The sequence below is a fragment of the Mustela nigripes genome, chromosome 1 (assembly GCF_022355385.1).
Source record: "Mustela nigripes isolate SB6536 chromosome 1, MUSNIG.SB6536, whole genome shotgun sequence".
In the NCBI taxonomy this organism is placed as follows: domain Eukaryota; kingdom Metazoa; phylum Chordata; class Mammalia; order Carnivora; family Mustelidae; genus Mustela; species Mustela nigripes.
Window position 1 is genome coordinate 48,419,065 of NC_081557.1, and position 19,943 is coordinate 48,439,007.

A 19,943-nucleotide genomic window follows, 5' to 3' on the forward strand; every position below is an offset into this window, starting at 1 on the left:
TACACGGCTTACTAAACATATAATGCACCTACTATGTGCTGGGCCATCGGTGAGGGGTGAGAGGAGGTACAACAAGGCCAGTTAGTTCACAAATGTTTACTGACATCTGTTATGTGTTAGGATTCATTTGGAGACACAGAAATGAATCAGATATGGTCCCTGAATCAATCTGATGAAGAAAGCGACAAAAATAGGTATATAAAGTGCTATCTGAGATAAATGCTATGTTAGAGTTATAACAGGGTGATACAGAAGGCAGAGGGGAGCTTAGCTCAGTTTGGGCATGAAGAGAGCATCCCAAAAGATAAGAGTCTTGAAGGGGCTAGGGATGTTATCCAGGTGAAGAAAGGAGGCTGGGGGTTCGCTAGGGGATGGTAAGCAGGTGAGAGAAAAAGGCGTTCCTAGCAGAACAGTAACATACCTCTCTATTTTAAAGATGTTTATAAACTAGTGAGTATTTAGTACTATTTTGTAAAGAACTTTTTTAATTTTTAAAAGTTATTACACATTTGAAATCACAAAATAGTACAAAGTAGAAAAGGTATCATCAGCTCAACAACTCAGGAAACTACATTTAATATTGTTATATGTCTCTCTCTCTCCTTAAACATATATACATACTAGCATGAATGTATATCCTACACACAATCCTACAAAGCACATATATATCTCTTATGCATACCTGTTCTTCAAAATTAGAGCTTACTATATTGCAATTTTGTATTTTTTTAACCTTTAATAATCTGCTGTGAACATTTTTTTTTTTTTTGAAGGTAAGAACAACAAGCATTTCATCCCAGATGAAATCCTTGCAACTGTCCTCAGACAGTGGTGCTATAATTCTACTTACAGACAGGAACTAAGGGTTATAGAAGAGTTTTTGATTCAAGAGTGCAAAGCTAGTCAGTGGCAGAAATGCAGGTTTGTCTGACCCAAGAATATATGACTTTAGGCAATCTCTATACTATCTCCCTTTTACAGAGCCATTGGAGAGTGAGTTCAAGATGTAAGGAGGAGGCAATGAATGTAGCAAGTGTCTGCTGGTCCTCCCAGAGATTGGTTGATAAAAGAAAGACAGACACCAAATGGTTCGTAGAGAATAACTGTAGGTGAGATGATTTTCTAAAGGCTATATGAGACCTGAGCATGTTTATAGTATTAGGGAAAGATTCTAAAAGGAAGGGGATAAGTACAAAGAGAAAGACTTTCATTGATTGATGACCTCAAGGCTATGGAAGAAAAGAGGGGTTCAAAGGCACATGTAGTTGTACTTGCTCTTGAATCTCAGTTTTCTCAACTGAAAAAATATGGACAATAAGCCCACCACTTAAAAAGAGTTGTATTAAGGAGGGCATGTGATGTGATGAGCACTGGGTATTGTTATATGCAACTGACAAATTATTGAACACTATAGCTGAAACTAATGATGTACTCTATATGTTGGCTAATTGACTTTAAGTAAAAAAAATAGAGTTATATAGATTAAATGGGAAAAAAGAATAAGCATTTCATATGGTCAAAGAACCAAAACCCCCCAGTTCACTCTAGTGCTAATATTCATGACTCTCCAATTTAATACAGAAGAACCTAAAACTAGTTCCATCAATTTTATAGGACCCTCTGGGCTGGGTGACCACATAGGTCCCAGTTTACCCTGGATGGGTCTGGTTTATGCCTACTACACTGGACAGTCCCAGTTTGGACAATAAATTGGGTGGTTACCCTACCTCTGGGGCCCTGCCTTAGAGATGAGAACCCATAGAACAATATTTATCCTGTATAGACAGGGTTTCTTTCTGCCTCATGTAGAAATTATTGAAATTACTGTCTTATATTCCCTCCTGAGCTGAGTTTGTTGAGGGCAAAATTTGGGTCCTACGTACCTGTACTCCCCTCCCACTAGCCCATGGCACAGAGTTTGAAAAGGCAGATTTCTCTTACCTCCCACTGGATAAAGGGTATAATTTAGTCAAGAGGTAACCTTGCCTAGGTAGTTAAAAGTTCCATACTATTTCTTTCTTTCTTTCTTTCTTTTAAAGATTTTATTTATTCGTTTTACAGAGAAAGAGCACAAGCAGGGGGAGCAACAGGGAGAGGGAGAGGGAGAAGCAGGCTCAGGCAGCCTGATGCGGGGCTCAATCCTAGGACCCTGGGACTGTGACCTGAGCCTAAAGCAGACACTTAACTGACTGAGGCACCCACGTGCCCCACACCATACCAGTTCTAAATCATTCTTTTCTAAGTGATAATGGAATGGAGTCTATGCATTTCCCTCCTGAGAAACTGGACTTCCTATTTACAAGTTTCCCCAAACAAGAAGACTATAACGTCTCTTCCTAATACTAACAGATGTCACCTAATGACCTTTTTCTACTCGATGCCTGGCACGGTCACTCCACACAATCTATTTAATTCTTCTAACCACCTGATACAGTAGGTATTATAATTCCCATTGTACAGATGAGGAAATTGAGGTACAGAGGTCACCTAGTGAGTGAGTGGTTGAGTGAGGATTAGAACCCAGATCTAATCCGAATGCTTTTTGTTTACATCATATCATGTTGTCACTCTACTTTTGCAAATGAGGGAATCAGAGCCCAGAGCCCAGATATTCTAGTCTCAGCCTTGGTTCCTACTCACTCTTCTCTGCTCAAATGAAGATACAACACACTCTTGGTGGAACTTGCCTTTATAGAGATCGGCCTGAGCTTTGTAGCTAGCCTCTGGATAAGCTAGCTTAGGTGGAAGCATTTCAAGTGTTTAGCCAAAATGAAGTTGGTGGAATGTGTAGCTGAAGAATAGACACTGCTGTAGTTTAGCCACACAAAGGTAGAACAGCTCTTCTCCACCATGCAGAGGCTCTCCAGACTGAACACCTCCTCCAAACCCTGAGTGTAATCTGACTTCTCCTGAGCAGGGAGAACAGGAAGAAGCTCTGAGTAGCTAACATACAAGCCCCATGTGCATCTGCATGTCAGCAGCACAAGGGCTCTTCAGGGCCTAACTCAGAGATTACTAACTCTTAGTCACAAACAGTCTTATCAAATCATGGTAAATGATCTTATTTCCAGCCCACTGCAGATTAGGAGAAACAAACAAGGCTGGGGAGGAGGCTTCAGAATCCAGCAAATTGATTATAATCAAGTCCTGGCTAGGCAGGAAGGGAAAAGAACAGCACCACAAAAAGCTGAAAGAGGAAGTCAAGAATACAGCACCCCAAAATCCCCTAAGGGCACCACTGAACTCCACATAGGACATTAACTGCTGGATATAATGATGCACCTGAGGAAAAGTGATAGTTGGCTCACGAAAGCAGGAAGGATATAATCCATTTTACAAAGAAAACACATCATTCATTCAACAAACAACATTTACTGAGCATCACTGCATAGTGATAGCTTCTGGAGACGTACTAATGAAGAAGACAGGGTTCTTGACTTTAAGAAGTTAACAGTCTAATGCAACAATCAGGAACAGACAAATTATAAGACTGTTTCGTAAACACAATGACAGAGCTGTACACTGGGTGCTTACCATAAAAAGCACATGAACTTAAGGAATACGGCTAGACTTATTCAGTTCAGGGACAAATGTCAGCAGAGTGCCAACGTCATAGCCCAGCTAATAAGGAATGTATCTGAAGAGGGTTCCTGCACACCTCTGAGGTCTCATCTCTCACTATTCCCTCCCTTCCTAATGTGCTTTCTTGCCTCTGAGGTTTTGCAAATACTATTCTACTACCTGGAACGTTTTCCCCTCTCCCATGCCTTTGGTTGACTAATTCCAATTCACTTTAGTCCCTTCCTGCAGTGATTCTCCCTCAGTCTGAGGCAGTTGTTCCTCCCAAGAGCTCCCCTAGCACCTTAGACATCTCCCAATTACGGTATTGACTCTATTCTGTTGTAATCATCTGTTTACTTGACTATGTTCCCTACCAGACCAAATGCTCACTGAGGGCAGAAAGTGTGACTGTCTTTAGAGTTGTATCCCCAGTGGCCAGTATGTGTCTAGACATAAATATGGGCTTCATAAATACTTGTTGAATTAGCTAATAAGATACATAACACATAAATAAGTTCCTAGGATTACCCGTTTTAGAGTGTGGCTGTTATATAAGTGATCTCGGGAGCCAGAGCCTGGTGTTTGGATCCCAGTTCTGAATTTACTCACTGTAATCTTGGGTAAATCACCTAACCTCTCTATGCCAAGTTTCTTTATCGGTAAATGGAGATAACAGTAGCCTCTTATGGGATGTTGTAAGGATTAGACAAGACATTGTGAGTAAAGGGGCTCGGAACAGTGCCTGGCATACAATACCTCTCAGTAAATGTCAGCTATTACCCTTCCTATCTAGTCTTGTGCTTCCAAAAGTGCATTCTCTCTGTGAAAAGTGGCTGCATTTGGGGAATCCTTCATATACTTTTCTTTTTGAAAGGCACAGTGCTGAGTAAGAACCAGCTGTTTAATTTGGTGTTAGTCAGCAGCTTCCTGTTCGGCAGCCTCTTTCTACCTTGTCCTTGTTAAAAACCTGCAGTATTAGTGTTCCCCAGAACATTCTTTGGGACTGAGTAGTGCATTACAATCACCTGTAAAAGAGCATTTTGCTTTCCTTATTTATTTTAGATTAACCCTGTGATGTAGAAGTTATTGTCATGTTACAGATGAGAAAACTGAAGTTAAGAAAGGTACTGTAATCAGTTAGCATGGGAGCTACGACCTAGTCAAAGTCAGCTAGGCCCATTTGGTGCTCTTAGCAATAAGCTCATTTCCTCACATCACCCAGTTTGAGAAGCCTGTCCCATAAGATCTTGCTGAAGCCCCCAGATCATTCGAGGTCATATTATTCTCTATCCAAAAAAAGCAGCTAAAGGCGGAAAGGAGGTGTGGGGAGAGGTGCAGCACACACCATCACCCACTCTCCCTGAGGAAAAGGAAATAAATCCATGGAAGCTAAAATGACTCACCCAAGACTGGTTCACCAGCTGTCCACCAAGGTGGTCTTTTGAGGCCCCGTGTTTACGGGTGATCCTCAGCCAGTGAACTGACCCCTTCCCAACTAAGCCATTTACCAGCCTGTCTCTAGCACAGGGTAAGATGAGCTCAGGTTCCTGTTTCTCCTCTAAGCCAGCTATTCACGTCTCTCCGCTCCTCTGACCACAGGGAGAAGGCCAACACATTGCACTGTCATCCTCCTGCTTCCACCTCTGCCTTTCGACGTTGCAAAGTCTATGCCTTGGGTGCTGTCGCAAACACATGTGCCCGATGTGCTCTTTGCAGGATTCCCTTGGACTCAGCAGGGCCAAGGAGTCAGCAGAGGTGAAAGTAGTCCCTGAAGCCTGTCACACAGCCCTGGCCACTTGCCAGCACTGCTGAAACTGCAAAAAAAAGCAACTGTCTTCCCCAGTGAGAAAGACTGATTTAAGGTAAAGGGGGTCTTACAGTCCTGAATCTAAGCTCTGCCACTAAGTTCTTCTATCTGTAAAATGGGTATGATAAGAAATAATTTGAGCAATACTAAATATTTAAATATTATGAGAATCAAATCTGATAATAGGGTTTTTTTTTTTTTTTTTTTGATAAGAGGTATTTTTTAAACATCACCACATTGACTAATGCTGCTCTCTCTCTTGGGTTAAGCACTGGGGGCACGGACATGAATCAGACATGGCACTTTCCACATATGCAAAGTCTATTGGGGGAGACTTTGAAAAAAGGTATAGGAGTCAAGATGGGTGGTCTCTGGGTAACAAAAGCTTTATTACTGCTGCCTTATGCAGAAGAAAGACAACCCTAATTACGAGTGACACTCCCAGGAACTTGTGCTGTCTAATGTCACGGAGGGTCCAGCAGCGCCTTTTGCCTTTAAAGATGTGAGCATGTCCCCATGAGAGAGAACCTCTACAACTACTCTGACAAGGGCGAGAACAGCCCCTTCCATCTGTGCAACATCAGCGCGATTGTTTCCTCATCCTGTGACAACTTAGGACAGATACCATTCTCTCTGTTCAAAAGATTAGAAGACAGAGGTAAAAAGGCTGGGTGGCCTGCCCAACCTGCACTGCTAATTGGTAGTGGAGAGAACCAGATCCAGAGGCCCCCTGGCTCATGCTTCTATGCTTCTCCATGCCCAACTTCTATCAGTGCCTGTAGACTCAAGCCTCACATAAACCAGGGTTGGCTGACCTTGCTTGAAGCTCAGGATCTGGGTTAAATTTTTATAAAGAGTCTTAGGGAAGAAGCCTCTGGGCTCTGCTTCCTCCAGGCTATTCTGTATCTACTACCTCTTTAAATCCTCACTACCTGAGACAGCCCCCTCCTGCCAGCAGGGATGGAACCACCGCCACCTCAGCCTCTATGGGCGCTGTCAGCTCTGCCTCTTGTGTTTGTCTTTGGGCAGAGGATGGAGTGAGAGGGAGACGCCCTGTGAGGAGTCACATGAGACCAATCCCAGGGAAGACAAGGGATTGGATTCCTTCCACAGCCTGGAAACCCCTCTTTCTCTTTTCAAATCCTACCTGTTCTTTAAAGCCCTGTCCAAGGCTCCTCTTCCAGAAAGTCCTTTCCTCCCAGCTCTGCCCTGGATGCCTGCTGTGTTGATTATGTGTACCCATTTACCAGTTAATTCTTTACTAACAACATCTCTTATAATAGTTTCTTGCGTTAAAATTTCCCTCTGACTCCCCAATTACATCCTAGGCTCTTCGTGGATGACAGTAACTAGTTGATAACATTTTCTGTATGTATTTCATACAGTATCACGTATTTTACACAGCTTCAGCGATGAACATACGAGAGCCTTTACCCACCTGCCTGCTCATGAACATACCACAAGTGAGCAGCTCAGATCAGCAGGCGCTATGAGAGTCACACATTCACAGTCTGATGGCAGCAGAGACAGGGCACACACATTACCTCAAGATATAAACTGTCTTGAGGATGAGGGGGATCTTGCCAGGTAGAGAGGGGAAGAAGGACGTTCTAGGAAAGAAAGTGGTGTTTGCAAAGGCCAGGGGTAAAGACTGCACTACATGTACATTCAAGAAACTGAGTCTCTCAGTGAACCTAGGATGCTGTGAGCAGAGAGGAGGTTGCCCATGGAGGCAGAGGGCCGACTCTCAGAGGGGTTTGGATTCTATTCTGAAAGCTATGGGCACACAATAGTTTTTTGTTAAGGAATTAAGCAACATGGTGAACAGCAAAAACAACAGATCAGGAGATGAGAGACCTGGACTAAAAAATAACTCATTCAACTACCTTGGAATGCATTTCAAGCCCTCTGTGTCCCAGACTCCCTATTTTTCAAGTTGAAGAGTTTTTCTACACCAATGGTTCTCAAACTTTAGTGGGAACAAAATCACCTGGGTAACTTGTAAAAACTGTTGATTCTTGGGTCCCCATCTCAGCAATGTTCAGTAGGCAGTGCTTGGGAATGTACCAGAATGCACCAAACTGGATGGTCTCTGAGTGTCCTTCCTCTAATGTTCTTGTGCTAAAAACAAGAAAGATGCAAGGCTGATTAAACCATTCCACCTCTACCTGCCTTGTCTTGCTCCCGGGAAGCCAAGGATGTCTGGGCATCAGAACACTCTTCCCAAGCCTCATGTTTAGAAGCTTAGAGCAAAGCCCCCAGGACACTAAGCCTTGGGATGAGACCTCCAATATCTCACTTAAACATCCTTCTGCCCCACAGAATCCCCGTTGGAATTAGGTCCTTTTTCACCATACACTCAAGGTCTATCTCCTCATTCATCCACCAACCATTAATTAAGTACTTTCCATGGGCTGGGCCATGGCCTCAAGAGCTTGTAAATGCTTCAAATAATGCTGAAAAAAATCTATCTTTTATAAAATATCTCTGGCAGGAAAGAGTTCAGAATTTTGAGTTGGAGAGAACCAAATTCTAATCCTGATGACTCTGGAAAATTACTTCATCCCTCCAGGCCTCAAATTCATCATTGGTAAAATGGAAACATTAATATCTATGAACTGGTTTACTGTGAAAATCAAAGATGATGTGGTATAGTCAGGGGCACAGGAAATGGCCAGCCCCCTAGGAAATGGCCATTTTTCCAGTCCTGGAGCTGTAATACATCCATATTCCTCTGTTTGAGTTTCAGAGGCTTTTCCTACCTAGTCCTAGTTAATGTCTCCAAATAGACTTTGAACTCCTCTCTTCCTGCTGTCAAAACCCCCATAAGAGGACCCTGGTGATCCTACCATGAGTCCTCAGGAGGCAGCACTGCGATTTAGAAAGAAAAGAGTTTGGAGTCAATCAGACTGGGAAGCAAAAGTCGCTGTGCAACATTGATCAAAACACTTAACATCTCTGAGAATGTTTCCTCATCTGCAAATCTCACCTACCTCGCAAGACTCAATGGCAAACCCAATTAAAAAATAGACCAGGCTGGGGCACCTGGGTGGCTCAGTGGGTTAAAGCCGCTGCCTTCGGCTCAGGTCATGATCCCAGGGTCCTGGGATTGAGCCCTGCGTCGGACTCTCTGCTCGGCGGGGAGCCTGCTTCCTCTTCTCTCTCTCTCTCTCTGCCTGCCTCTCTGCCTACTTCTGATCTCTGACTGTCAAATAAATAAATAACATCTTTAAAAAAATATAGACCTGGGATTTGAGTAGATGGATGTACAAATGGCCAAAAGGCACATGAAAAGATGGTCAAAATCATTAGCCATCAGGGAAACACAAATTTAAACCATAGCATGAAACGACTTCATAACCACCACAATGGCCAAAGTAAAAAAGACAGGCAGTAGCAAGAGCTGGTTAAGGATGCAGAAAAACTGGACCCCTTACACATGGCTAGTGGGAATGTAAAATAATGGTGCAGCTTCTTTGGAAAACAGTCTAGCAGTTCCTCGAAAGGTTAATAGAGAGTTATCCTATGGCCAAACAATTCCACTGCTAGGTATAAAGTCAAGAAAACTGAAATCATTATATCTACACCAAAACTTGTACACAAACATTCACAGCAGTATTATTCATAATAGAATAGAACAGAAACAACTCAAATATCCCTCAACTGATGGAGATGTGAAATTTGGTAGATCCATTAATGAACTATTATTCAGCTATGAAAAAGGAATGAAGTACTAGTAGGTGTTACAACATGAATGAACCTTGAAAACATGCTAAGTGAAAGCAGTCAGTCCAAAAGATCATCTATTGTAACTCCATTTATATGAAATGCCCAAAATATGCAAATTTAAAGAAACAAAGGTCAGTGGCTGTCTAAAGTTAGGGGGAGTTGAGAGGAAATGGGGAATGGGGTTTCTTTAGGGACTGATAAAAATGTTCTAAAACTGATTGTGGTGATGGATGCACAACCCTTGTGAATATACTATAAACCAGTGACATACACTTTTTAAAAACAGATTTATTTATTTGAGAAAGCACACATGTGTGCATGCACACATGAGTATGAGTGGGGGGAGAGGGAGAGAGAGAATCAAGCAAACTCCCAGCTGAGCATGGAGCCGGACGCAGGGCTCGAACTCAGGATCCTGAGATTACAACCTGAGCCAAAATCAAGAGTCAGATACTCTGATTGAGTATCTGACTGAGCCACTGAGATACTCAGTGAGTATCTCAGTGATACTGAGTACTCTGACTGAGCCACCCAGCCCCAACTTACACACTTTAAATGACTGAACTATGTGAATTAAATCTCAACAAAGCTATTATATTAAAAAAATGTACATAAGGAGGTGAGCACACTGCCTGGCATGCAGTAGGTACTCAATAATGGTAAAACATTTATTATTGTGCCCTTTCCTCTTCCTGAGGCGACACTCACACTCTGGCCAGGATCTTCTCACACTAGCCTAGAAACTACGTCAGGCTCATTGCAGGGAGCCCATTTCATCCTCAGTGGAAGGTAATAGGGGTCTTGATGCCTAATATCCTAGGACTAAGAGTCTTTCTCCAATACTTGGATTAATAAGTATATAACTCTTAGAGAAGTAAGAAAATAATAGCCTCCATTTATTGAGCACTTACTATGTGCTAGGTTCTGTGCTGGGAACTTTACAACTGTTTTCCTCCCAAGAATCATACTAGGTTATTATTTTTATTGTTATTACTATTCCTACTTAATTAATGAAGAAACCATGACCTACAGAAGTATGTAGCTTGTTTCAGGACACTGATACTCAATGACCGAGCTGCTCGGTTTAACTCCAAGGACTGTACTCATTTCCTTATGTGATTACATGACTTCATTATTCCTTTTATCTACAAGTTACCTATTCTTTATAACTCAAGCAGTTTGATTTTCACTGATCTCCCTTTCCTCTATGCATTCAAGTAATATCTAGTTAACATCAAATTAGTTAACATTCTCTTAAGTCTTATGGGTTTGCAGATTGCCTCATGTGTATGTTCCTAAACATGGCAGGTGCTCAATAAATACTTCTTAGTGAGTAGATGGTAAGCTTGTCTCCCCAAGAAGAAGATGGGTTCCTGAAGGATAGATCCTGTGTCTTAGAAATCTTTTTATCCTTCCTACAAGAAAGGCACTCATGGCCATCTAGGCTGGCCTATGGAGGGAAGAAGACCTCACTTGCAGATGGTTCTCACAGACACCACGTTCTTTGCCCATGGACTGGAAAATTTCTCCTTAAGAACAGAACTCTGTTTATCTCTTTATTAGCTTCTAGTAGGAGCTCAGAAAAGGTATGAAGAATTAAAGGGAAGACTGGGTCAGCACTTACTCTACTGAAGTCACATAAAGGGCAGCCTTCCCCTAAGAACCCCAAACTCATCTTCTCTCATCCCCATGAAAGGGAAGGGGGAGAGTGGGAAGGTTGGAGCTTTAAGAAGACATGTTGTTGACCATGCCTGTGATGCTAGACAGTGTGGCATCCTTTCTGGCTCAGGACCCTCCCCCCACCCCTTTTTAAAAAATGTTTTATTTTAGGTAATCTCTACATCTAAAGTGAGGCTCAAACTACAACCCTGAGATTAAGAGCTGCATGCTCCACCAACTGAGCCAGGCAGGTGCCCCTTCATGGACCACAGACTCAGGTGGAGGTTTCCAAAGCCCACATGTCACCTTCACACCATCAAATTCAAAGAGTGGAACAACCTCTTAAGAAAGTGTTACTCTGCTGTCTGCAGGCCCAGCAACACTGTTTGATTGTCCGCTTCTTCCCATCTCTTCTAACTCTCACAGCAGTAACATGTCATAGCTATTTAGAGCCCCTCTGAGGTGACCTATTGTTACTCTGAGCTTAACTTCCCCACTGCCCCTGTTGTGCCCCTGTCCCAACCAAAACATCCCATCTTTAAGCGCCAGGGATCCTCCAGGTAGGGCTGGCGACAAGAGGAGCCTGCCCTCTCTGCCTTTCAGCCAGTTATGCTTCCTGGTTGGCCAAACTCAGTCCCTCTGTGCTCCCCATCTCTACACCTGCTTGCCTCTCCTCTGTCTTTTCTTCAAAATGTTAAAAACTTGCAATAAAAAACAAATACAAAATGCTGTAATTAATAGCCAATTCCAAGCCAACCCAGCATCTCTACTAATAAACCTCAACACTTGCAAAAAGAACAATAAATTCTGCCTCTCTCTGTTCTGAGGTGGTCTCTTCTATCCAGTCTGTGTGTGTGTATGTATGTGGGTAAGTGTGTCTACATATATATTTATTTTCCTTTATTTCCCATCCAGGGAGGGGCAGAATAATGAACTGCGTGCGTCAGGGAAGATGAATCTGAGATACTAGGGAGCAGTGCAGTAAAAAGATTAAAGTGTTATTATTGTTGTTTTTTTTTCCCCCATGGTCCATTGTGACAGCTCGACCGTCATCTGTAAAAAATGTCTCAGCGAGAGATAATCATCGGAAACTCAATAAAGCGTCAGGGGGAGCCTCAGCCCCCATCAATCACTGGGTGCCTGGAAAATTTCAGCCCTCTGTCTCCCTTCCTGCTATCCATATAAATGTCTCTAATATATTTTGTGTGGTGTGTGGGACCCATCCCTGATTTGGAACTTTTGATGAAAAAATATTTATACACAAAATATGTAAATCAGTTAAAAATCAAAGGACTAGTTCTTCACCACCCCATCCTACTTTTCTTTATTTTTATAAATGTATCAAATTTATTCTTTTTAATAAAACATGTCAACTAGTCTATCTCCTTCTCCTAGTCAAACATATATAAACATATATATATGGGCTTAGAAAGCTAAAAAGAGAGAAACAATTAACCTAACTGGCTGATACACTTCACCTTGAAGTTGGTTAACAGGCATGATGGATTGACAGTGTACTGTCCATCTTGGTGACTACAGCAGCTGGCACTGCTGAGAAATGAGACATAGAACCACTGGCCCTGGAGGTGCAACAAGGCTGTGACAATGATGAGGAAGACGCAGAGACATTAAAAGTAATAACTTGCCCCAACAACTTTTGGCTTGGCAGATTCCCAAGCCTTCTAAGACTCTGGACGAGCAGAGATCCTGGTACATACAGAGTGCCACGGTTGCTGGGTTCTGCATAAGAGCAGAGGATAGCTCTGCTGGCATTTGGCTACATCTCTCTGCCTCAGTTTCCTTGAGTGCCTGCATCACAGGGTGCTGTGGCACACCGTTATCAGTCCATGTTACCTGCTGCTGCACTGGTCTTATCATCGCCATTCTGTGACCACCTCTCCTGCTTCTCCACCCTGGAAAGGATCTGTTCCTGCAGTGCCCTCTTCTCTAGAACCTTCAAAGCCCCTCTCTGTCTAAAGGACAAAGTCCCAACATCTTGATCTGGCCCTAGTGCACGAACTCAGCATCTTTACTGTTCACTACTTCTCAAAATAAATCTGCTCTGTAGAAGCTTCATTTTAACAAGTTCACTTTGCAGCCTGACACACATTTCTCTGTTTCCCAGTGTTTGGGATATAACACACCCCTTTATGCCCAACTGTACCCACTTTCAGGCCCTCCATAACACTTTTTATTCTGAGGCTCAGATACCATTTTATTTCCTTGACTGCTTCAACCAGAGATTCTCTTCTCTGAGCTCTTGATAGTCCTCTGTTATCTGTACCTCTGACTGAACACTTGTCAAGTACTGTCTTGGTCAAGTCTTCAATCTTTGTTATTACTATTAATGACTTTTCTTGCTAGTACCTTACACATTTCGTGATGGCTTATATTTTCTCAAGTGTTTTCATAAGTACTTTAATCTGATCTTTCTAATAAGCCAATGGTGGAGGAAATATTCTTCCCTACAGATGAGAAAAATCAAGTCTCAGAGAAATAAAGAGAAATGCCCAAAGTCACATGGTTCGGTGACAGCTAAGCCACTCCTCAGACTCTTAATAATGTTTGGCTCTCTAGAGACAACAGTTTGCTACCCCTGAAAAGCATTTGGAAGGCTATGTTGAAGAGTTTGGGTAAAGTTCTATGAGAGTACAGAAAACCAGAAATTTACATTAGTGGGATTCCTTCTGTGTTCTAGGTTTTAGGTTAGGGACAAATATGCTATCTCTAACTCTTCTGATAACCTTTATTTATTTATTTATTTGCTTATATTATTATGTTCAGTTAGTTCCAGGAAACAAACTGGTAACCTTTATTTTATAAATAAGGAGACAGGACCGCTGAAAGGTGCAGAAAATTGCTGCAGGTGTTATAGTTATTATGTGTCCTGTAATACCCATAGTACCGTGGCATAAGCACTCAGCCTCACTAGGAGTGAAATTAAAGTGGCAAAATAAGGTCTCTTCCAGGGAAAAGGCCCAGATGAGTTTTTAAAAAGCAGTTCAAGCCCAAAGCCAGAACTAACATCTGCGGTCTAGATCATGCTACTCAAACAATGGAGAGCTGTGAGAAATGCAAAATCTCAGTTCCCACCCCAGAGTCACTGAATCAGAATCTCTGGGGGTGGGACCCAGGACTCCGTGTTTTAACAAGCTCTCTAGGTGATTCTTATGTCATTGGGTGCATAATTACTTCCACTTAAATTTATGCTCTCTGAGGGCATACATTTTCTCTGCTCTCCCTAGGTGGGGCTGGGCACATGGTGGGTGCTGGGTGGTTAACTTCTACTAAAGAGATGAACCAGGATGAGACCACTCCCTGGCATGTCCTGGGGAAGGGGAGAAATATTAGAGAGCTGTTGCATTACCGCCAGCGGGGACTCCTAGCCATCTCCTGAACTCCAGGGCACTTGTCCACTGGTTTGTGATGCGCCAGCTTGCACCGTCCTGTCCCCCATCTGAAGACACAGAGATGGGGAGGTCAGCTACAGCAGGCCAGAACCTGCAGCCCATGGAGCTGTGGGCAGAGGACCACCCAGACTGTTGGGGTTGGCCTTGGGAGGTAGAGCCTGGCAAGTCAGACCCTCTAGCCCCAGAAGGGTCCTACGCCAACCCAGCTTCTACACGACTCATCTTTATTCAGCCACCATTTGAAGCTGAGAAGAGAAGCTGATTTATATCCTGTTCTGACCATTTTTCTGCCGTGTTTTATTGTTTTAATTGTACATATAAGAGGCGCTCAGAGTGCTCGCTTGCATTTCTGACTGCCTGAGACACCCAATGTTTATAACAGTTACTTACAAGCACCCTGCGGCATCTCTGGCTGGATGACTTGTTTACTGTTACCATTAATTTACTGTCTCCTCCACCTGAGGATTGGGACCCACCACCCATCTGCCAGCCACAAGTGGAACTCTCCTGGAGTGGGCATGGATGGGGATCAAGGCACTGAATGGAATGTGGTCAATATCAGGGAGTGAGTTGGTAGAGAAGCAGCAGTGATCTCCATGCTCCCCTTTCCACATATGTCCCCTCTATGTGCCTTTGCTCAAGCTGTGTTCCCTGCTTAGAACAGCTTTTCTTTTCCCACTTTCTTTCTGCTCTCCAAAGCTCAGCTCAAATCCCACTTATAAGTACATCACTTGTTCTGATGGTGAGCCTAGAGCTTCTAGACCTTAGAAATCGCACGGCTGATAGGGTCCTTTAGAAGCCATATTACCCAAAGACCCAGGGCAAGAATCCCCTGTACACAATCCCTGATGGGCAACCTCTGTCAATGCCCCTGGAGTAATGAGTTGCTCAGTACCTCCAAGGCAGCTTTACACGGAGTCAAACCCACCTCTGTAGAGAAGTTCTTCATCAAATATCATCCTTCACATGATGCTTTACTTATCTCTAGTCATCCTAACAACCCTGTAAGATGGGTATTGTTATCCCTATGTTATAGAGGAGAAAACGGAAATTCTAAAACCTTAACTACTGGCTCAAGAACACATAGCTAGTAAGTTACAGAACTTAGGCAAACAGAGCTTAGATAACTGCCTAGCACTAAAGCCTGACCTCTCTCCAGGACACCATCATACCTCTGAAGATGCCACTCTTAATGGCTGAAGAGAATGGACAGAACAGTCAGGCCAACCTGGTTTCTATGCAGGGCACTCTCGCATCACTTGCATTAGCAGACCTGCCCTCTGCCCAGAAACACCCACCTTGATGAGGGTGGGGAATATTGTAATATGCCTAGCAGAGCAGTCTTCTTGCTAAGGAGCAATGGCCATATATAAAATAGAAGGGTTTTGCTAGGAACGGGGCAACCGATGACAAAGTCTCATAAAGGGGGTTGCAGAAGTTTCTTTCCTTTCTAGACTGTGCCTGTTCTAAGCAGGTAAAACAGAAAGAACCTCTCTGAAAGAAAACAAGGCAATTTCTCCAATGCTTTTGGCACTCCTGTTTGGATCCTCTTTCTTCTTCACACCTTAGATGCTGTACCCTGAGTGAGGAGATTGTCCCCTCACCTCTTACCTTCACTCTTTTCCTTGGACAATTTTAGTCACATCCACTGTAGTCACTACCAAGCAAACGCTGGTGACTCCTAGATCCCTATCTCCTGCCAGACTTCTCCTTTGAACTCCAGACCCACACATCCAACTGTTCACCCAAATCAGAAATCGGGATGTCACCACGGATGCCTCCTTTTCCATCAATTCCTACATTCAGCTAAGAATTCAACCTCTTAATATTTTTTTTAAACATCTACTTTCTCCGTTTCCAAATATCACTTTTAGGAATCCCCAGAAATTTTAAGTACATTTTGGGGGAGAGGAGCATAGCTTCTCATCCAATTCTCAAAGGAGGCCATCATCCCCTAAAGGTCAAAGAGCCACTGCTAATCTCTCTCCTCCAATTTCATCCCTCACCCCATCCAAATGATTCATTTAAATTGCAAATGTAAACCAAGCATCTCCTTTCTTAAAATCCTTCAAGGACCTTCGGAAAACAGTGTGAGCACCCTACAACTGTCCTACAATGTCCTTCTCATGCAGAACCCTGCTTCCCTCTCTAGTCTCGCTTCTTGCTATTCTCAACACTGAGGCAGATGAGTCCTTGCTGTCACCCACCCATCCCACGTCTCTTCATGTGTTGTCCCTTCTACCCAGAAGATCCATACCTCTTAGTCTGCCAGGCAATCTCCCACTCTTCCTTAAGACCCTATTCAAAGTCATTCACACTATGCCCCTTCCCAGACAGCAGTCTGCCCTCAGGTAGCGCTTATCATTGCCTATGCCAGTGCTATCTCCATTCATTGTACATCTACCTTTGCATTATCACTCTGTACTGTGATGCCTTGTTCATAGGTCTGTCTTCTCACTTAACTGGGAACACTGTTGAGGGCCTAGATCATGTATATTCATTTCTACATTCCCAGCATCTGGCAGTGTGCCTGACACTCAGTAAATGCATGCTGAATTATAAAGAAATAAAACTAATAAGCAATTACAACTGCAGAGCACTTTACAATTCACACATCATATGCTTTATCTCTTGATGTTCACAATACTGATAAGGTAGAAAAGGGATGTATTACTGGGCTTTAGAGGTCCTGGCAAGGTCACAAACGACAACTTACCACTTCCTTTCAGTACTTAGCACAGTACAAAGGGCCACAGAAATATCTACTAGAAATTTAGTAAATTTGATGGACTCTGCTGCAATAGTGAAGAACTGTCCAACTAAGCCTGTGACTTTCCTTTGAATTTGCCTAGACACACTCTGGGCAAAAGGCTAGCACTCTTGCTCTTTTCTACTCTCCTCACACATCCTATAAGTCAGGTAACCTCCTGTGAGAAAGTCTGTCCCATCTAAAGAATCACAAGGTTCTTTTGTTCCTGTCTACTTCACCAATGAGAATGACCCAGAAATAGATAGAGTAGGTAACAGATACAGGTTGAATGCATAAAAGAACGAGGTATCTTTAAATAAAAGAAAGAAAGGAAAAAAGGAAGAAAGAAAGGAAGATCGATCAATCGATCGATCTGGTTAAGAAGGAGCTAAAGGCTTAGTAAGGAGAGAAGAGATCCCTGGGATGATTCTAAAGAACGGTTACTTTTCAGGGCCTAGAGCATATGAAGTTGGGAGGGCACAGAAAATCCAAACTGATATGCCAGGGAAAATTAGATAAGCTGCCAGAAACTGTGGCAGGCAGTGCAGTCTGGAATTTAACAAAACAAAAACAAAAACAAAAAAACCCTTAGAACAACAACAAAAAGATGCAGAGCCAGGCATATCCTGCAAGCTAAAGAGTGAGTTCATCAATGATTCTGATAAAATTCTAGAATGTGGTTTTTTTTTTAATGGTTCTTAAACACTTAGGTAATTACTGGGTATCAGTATGGGCTCGCTAAGGACAAGACAAGACCATGTCAGAATAACTTAGTGTCTTTGGGCGAAAGGGTTATTGGGCAAAAAAAATTACAACAAATGCTAAACACATTTTTATTTTAGCAAGAAATCTAAGAAAATCTCTTAAAATTCCGTGGACAACATGAGAAATGGAGGATAGAAAAAAGTGAAGTTTGGTGGACACAGTTGTGAATGTTGAGTAATGCTTCAAAATTGTCATGATTACATGCTCCAAGGCTCCATACTGAACTGAGTCCTTACAAACATTTAAACCAAAGACTACATCTGAAGGTCCTCAGTCTCATAAACCAAAGACTAACACATAAAGCACATGATGGCAGGGATCTTGCCTGTCTAACTCACCAATGCCTAGAACAGTGTCTGCTAGGTAGGAATGTCATCAGTAAATATACGAATCCACAGAAAGCTTACTCACTAAATTCATAGATCATACAAAATAAGAAGAGATACTTAATATTTTTATCTTATTTCATAAGGAATATAATAGCCTTTTCCAATATTTTTGTTGTCTATCTACCTACCTATCTAGAATATAGGCTAGCTAGTTTAAGAGTTAAAATAAATTTAAGAGGAAGTTGACAGAAAAGAAGGGGAAAAAAAGGATGGAAAGAAGGAAGAAAGAAAAAAGAAAATACCTACAACAGGGTCAGCAAATACAGCCTACGGGCCAAATCCAACCTGCTGCCTGTTTTTGCAAATTAAAAAGTTTTACTGGTCCATACCCACGTACATGTGTTGTGTGTCTATAGCTGCATCGGCACTACAGCGGCCAAGCTGAGCACTCACAATTCAGACCAGGTGGCTCACCAAGCTTAAAAGCCACTAAGCAGCTTTTTCCAGAAAAAGTTTGCTGACTACTGATCTAGAATGTTGAATATGAGCATCAATCTGGAGAGAACAAAGATATAAAACTTAGGTGCAGGGGTAGGAACTGGTGTGACAGCAAAGGTTGGCCTCCATGGCTTCACAGCCCTGGGATTCTATGAAATCAAAAATAGTGTCTGAGCCCTGCTGGGATCCTGAGAGCAGATGATAAGGCACTCAAATAATCCCTTCCCTTCCACCTGGCTCTGCCCCCTTTGCTTTTTTGTGAGAGCACCTAGACACAAGACCAAGCTGAGGACAGTAATGCTGTGTTCGAGTGAGGAGAGAATAGCCAAGAGGTGTCTCCACACAGGGCAAGTTTCACTCATGAAATTTTCCTCTGAAACATAAAGTGAACATAATTCCTCCAGCTCAGTGGGGAATCCAAGGAAGCATAGGTCATGGCCTGCACGTGGAGCTGTCAGCTGAGGAGGAAAGGAAAGACATATGGGCAGATGAAAGCTCAAATAACCATATAAAAGGCCAAGATTTAGAGAACATTCAAAAGAGCAGCTGAGGGCAGGTTGCAATTATTGCCAAGGACAGTAAAGGCTTCGTGGAGGATCCAGATACAGAAGTGGAGCTTGACAGAAGGAGCAGTTTTAGAGAAGTAGAGAGGTAGGGGGAGGGCTACTCCACACTTCCCCCGAGCAGCAACGCTCTGACGCTCTTGACACCGCCTTCGTGCTGCTGATCTGAGAACCTCACTGGGGCAGCAACGACAGCTTTGCCCTGGGCTACCACAGCTACGTCAGTCTGGCAGCCTCACTGACCGCTCTGGGGACCAAGCGCACTGCTCGCCTCACCAAACCTCCCTTCAGTGTTCTGACCGTTAGGCAGTCGGCATGACTGTCTGCCCTCTGGGCATCACTGCCAACCCTAGAGCAGTACTTCTCAGCTACCCTATTGATGGAAACAGGGGTATCTCAGCTTCTGTGAGTGACACAGGATAATGGACAGGCAGAGGGGTCAGCATGAATCAGCAAAAGCTCAAAAGTAAAATAAATATTCATTGCTGTTTATAGCCAAAGCAACCTATCCTCTTCTACACCTCACTTCTGAAGAACTACTCCCCAGAAGAAGTAACAAAGACCGATTGCCTGAGTATGCTCCGACAGACACGTGACTGAACCCTGATACAGGTGCACACCGCCTCTTTCTTCTGAAGTCCAAACAACCCACATTAACACCCTCAGGAGTCACAGATGCCCACCCTATTTTATAAGCATAAACCTCAAGGCACAGAGAAGGTTCACTTTTTGTCCTGGGTCATAATGGTAAATCGAGGGGCCGGTCCCAGAGATAGGATTGCATTCTGCATACAGAAGGGGGAAAAAGCAGTATTCAGAGTGGTATTGAGGGACCTCTTAGGCAGAGGAAACCAGTGAGGCTGCTTTCTAGTT

At 43.1% G+C, this 19,943-nt stretch overlaps 1 protein-coding gene across 2 annotated transcripts in view; it reads right to left on the bottom strand.

Annotated features, from left to right (window-relative positions):
- CLPB (ClpB family mitochondrial disaggregase) overlaps positions 1-19,943 on the bottom strand; it is a 143,381-nt gene that overhangs the window by 70,233 nt on the left and 53,205 nt on the right. The window contains exon 5 of one of the 2 annotated variants that reach the window (XM_059410105.1): positions 14,124-14,213. The exons of the other annotated variant lie outside the window; for it this stretch is intronic. Coding sequence (XP_059266088.1) covers positions 14,124-14,213 — 90 coding nt within the window. The remainder of the gene's footprint in view (positions 1-14,123; positions 14,214-19,943) is intronic. 2 annotated transcript variants of the gene reach the window in all.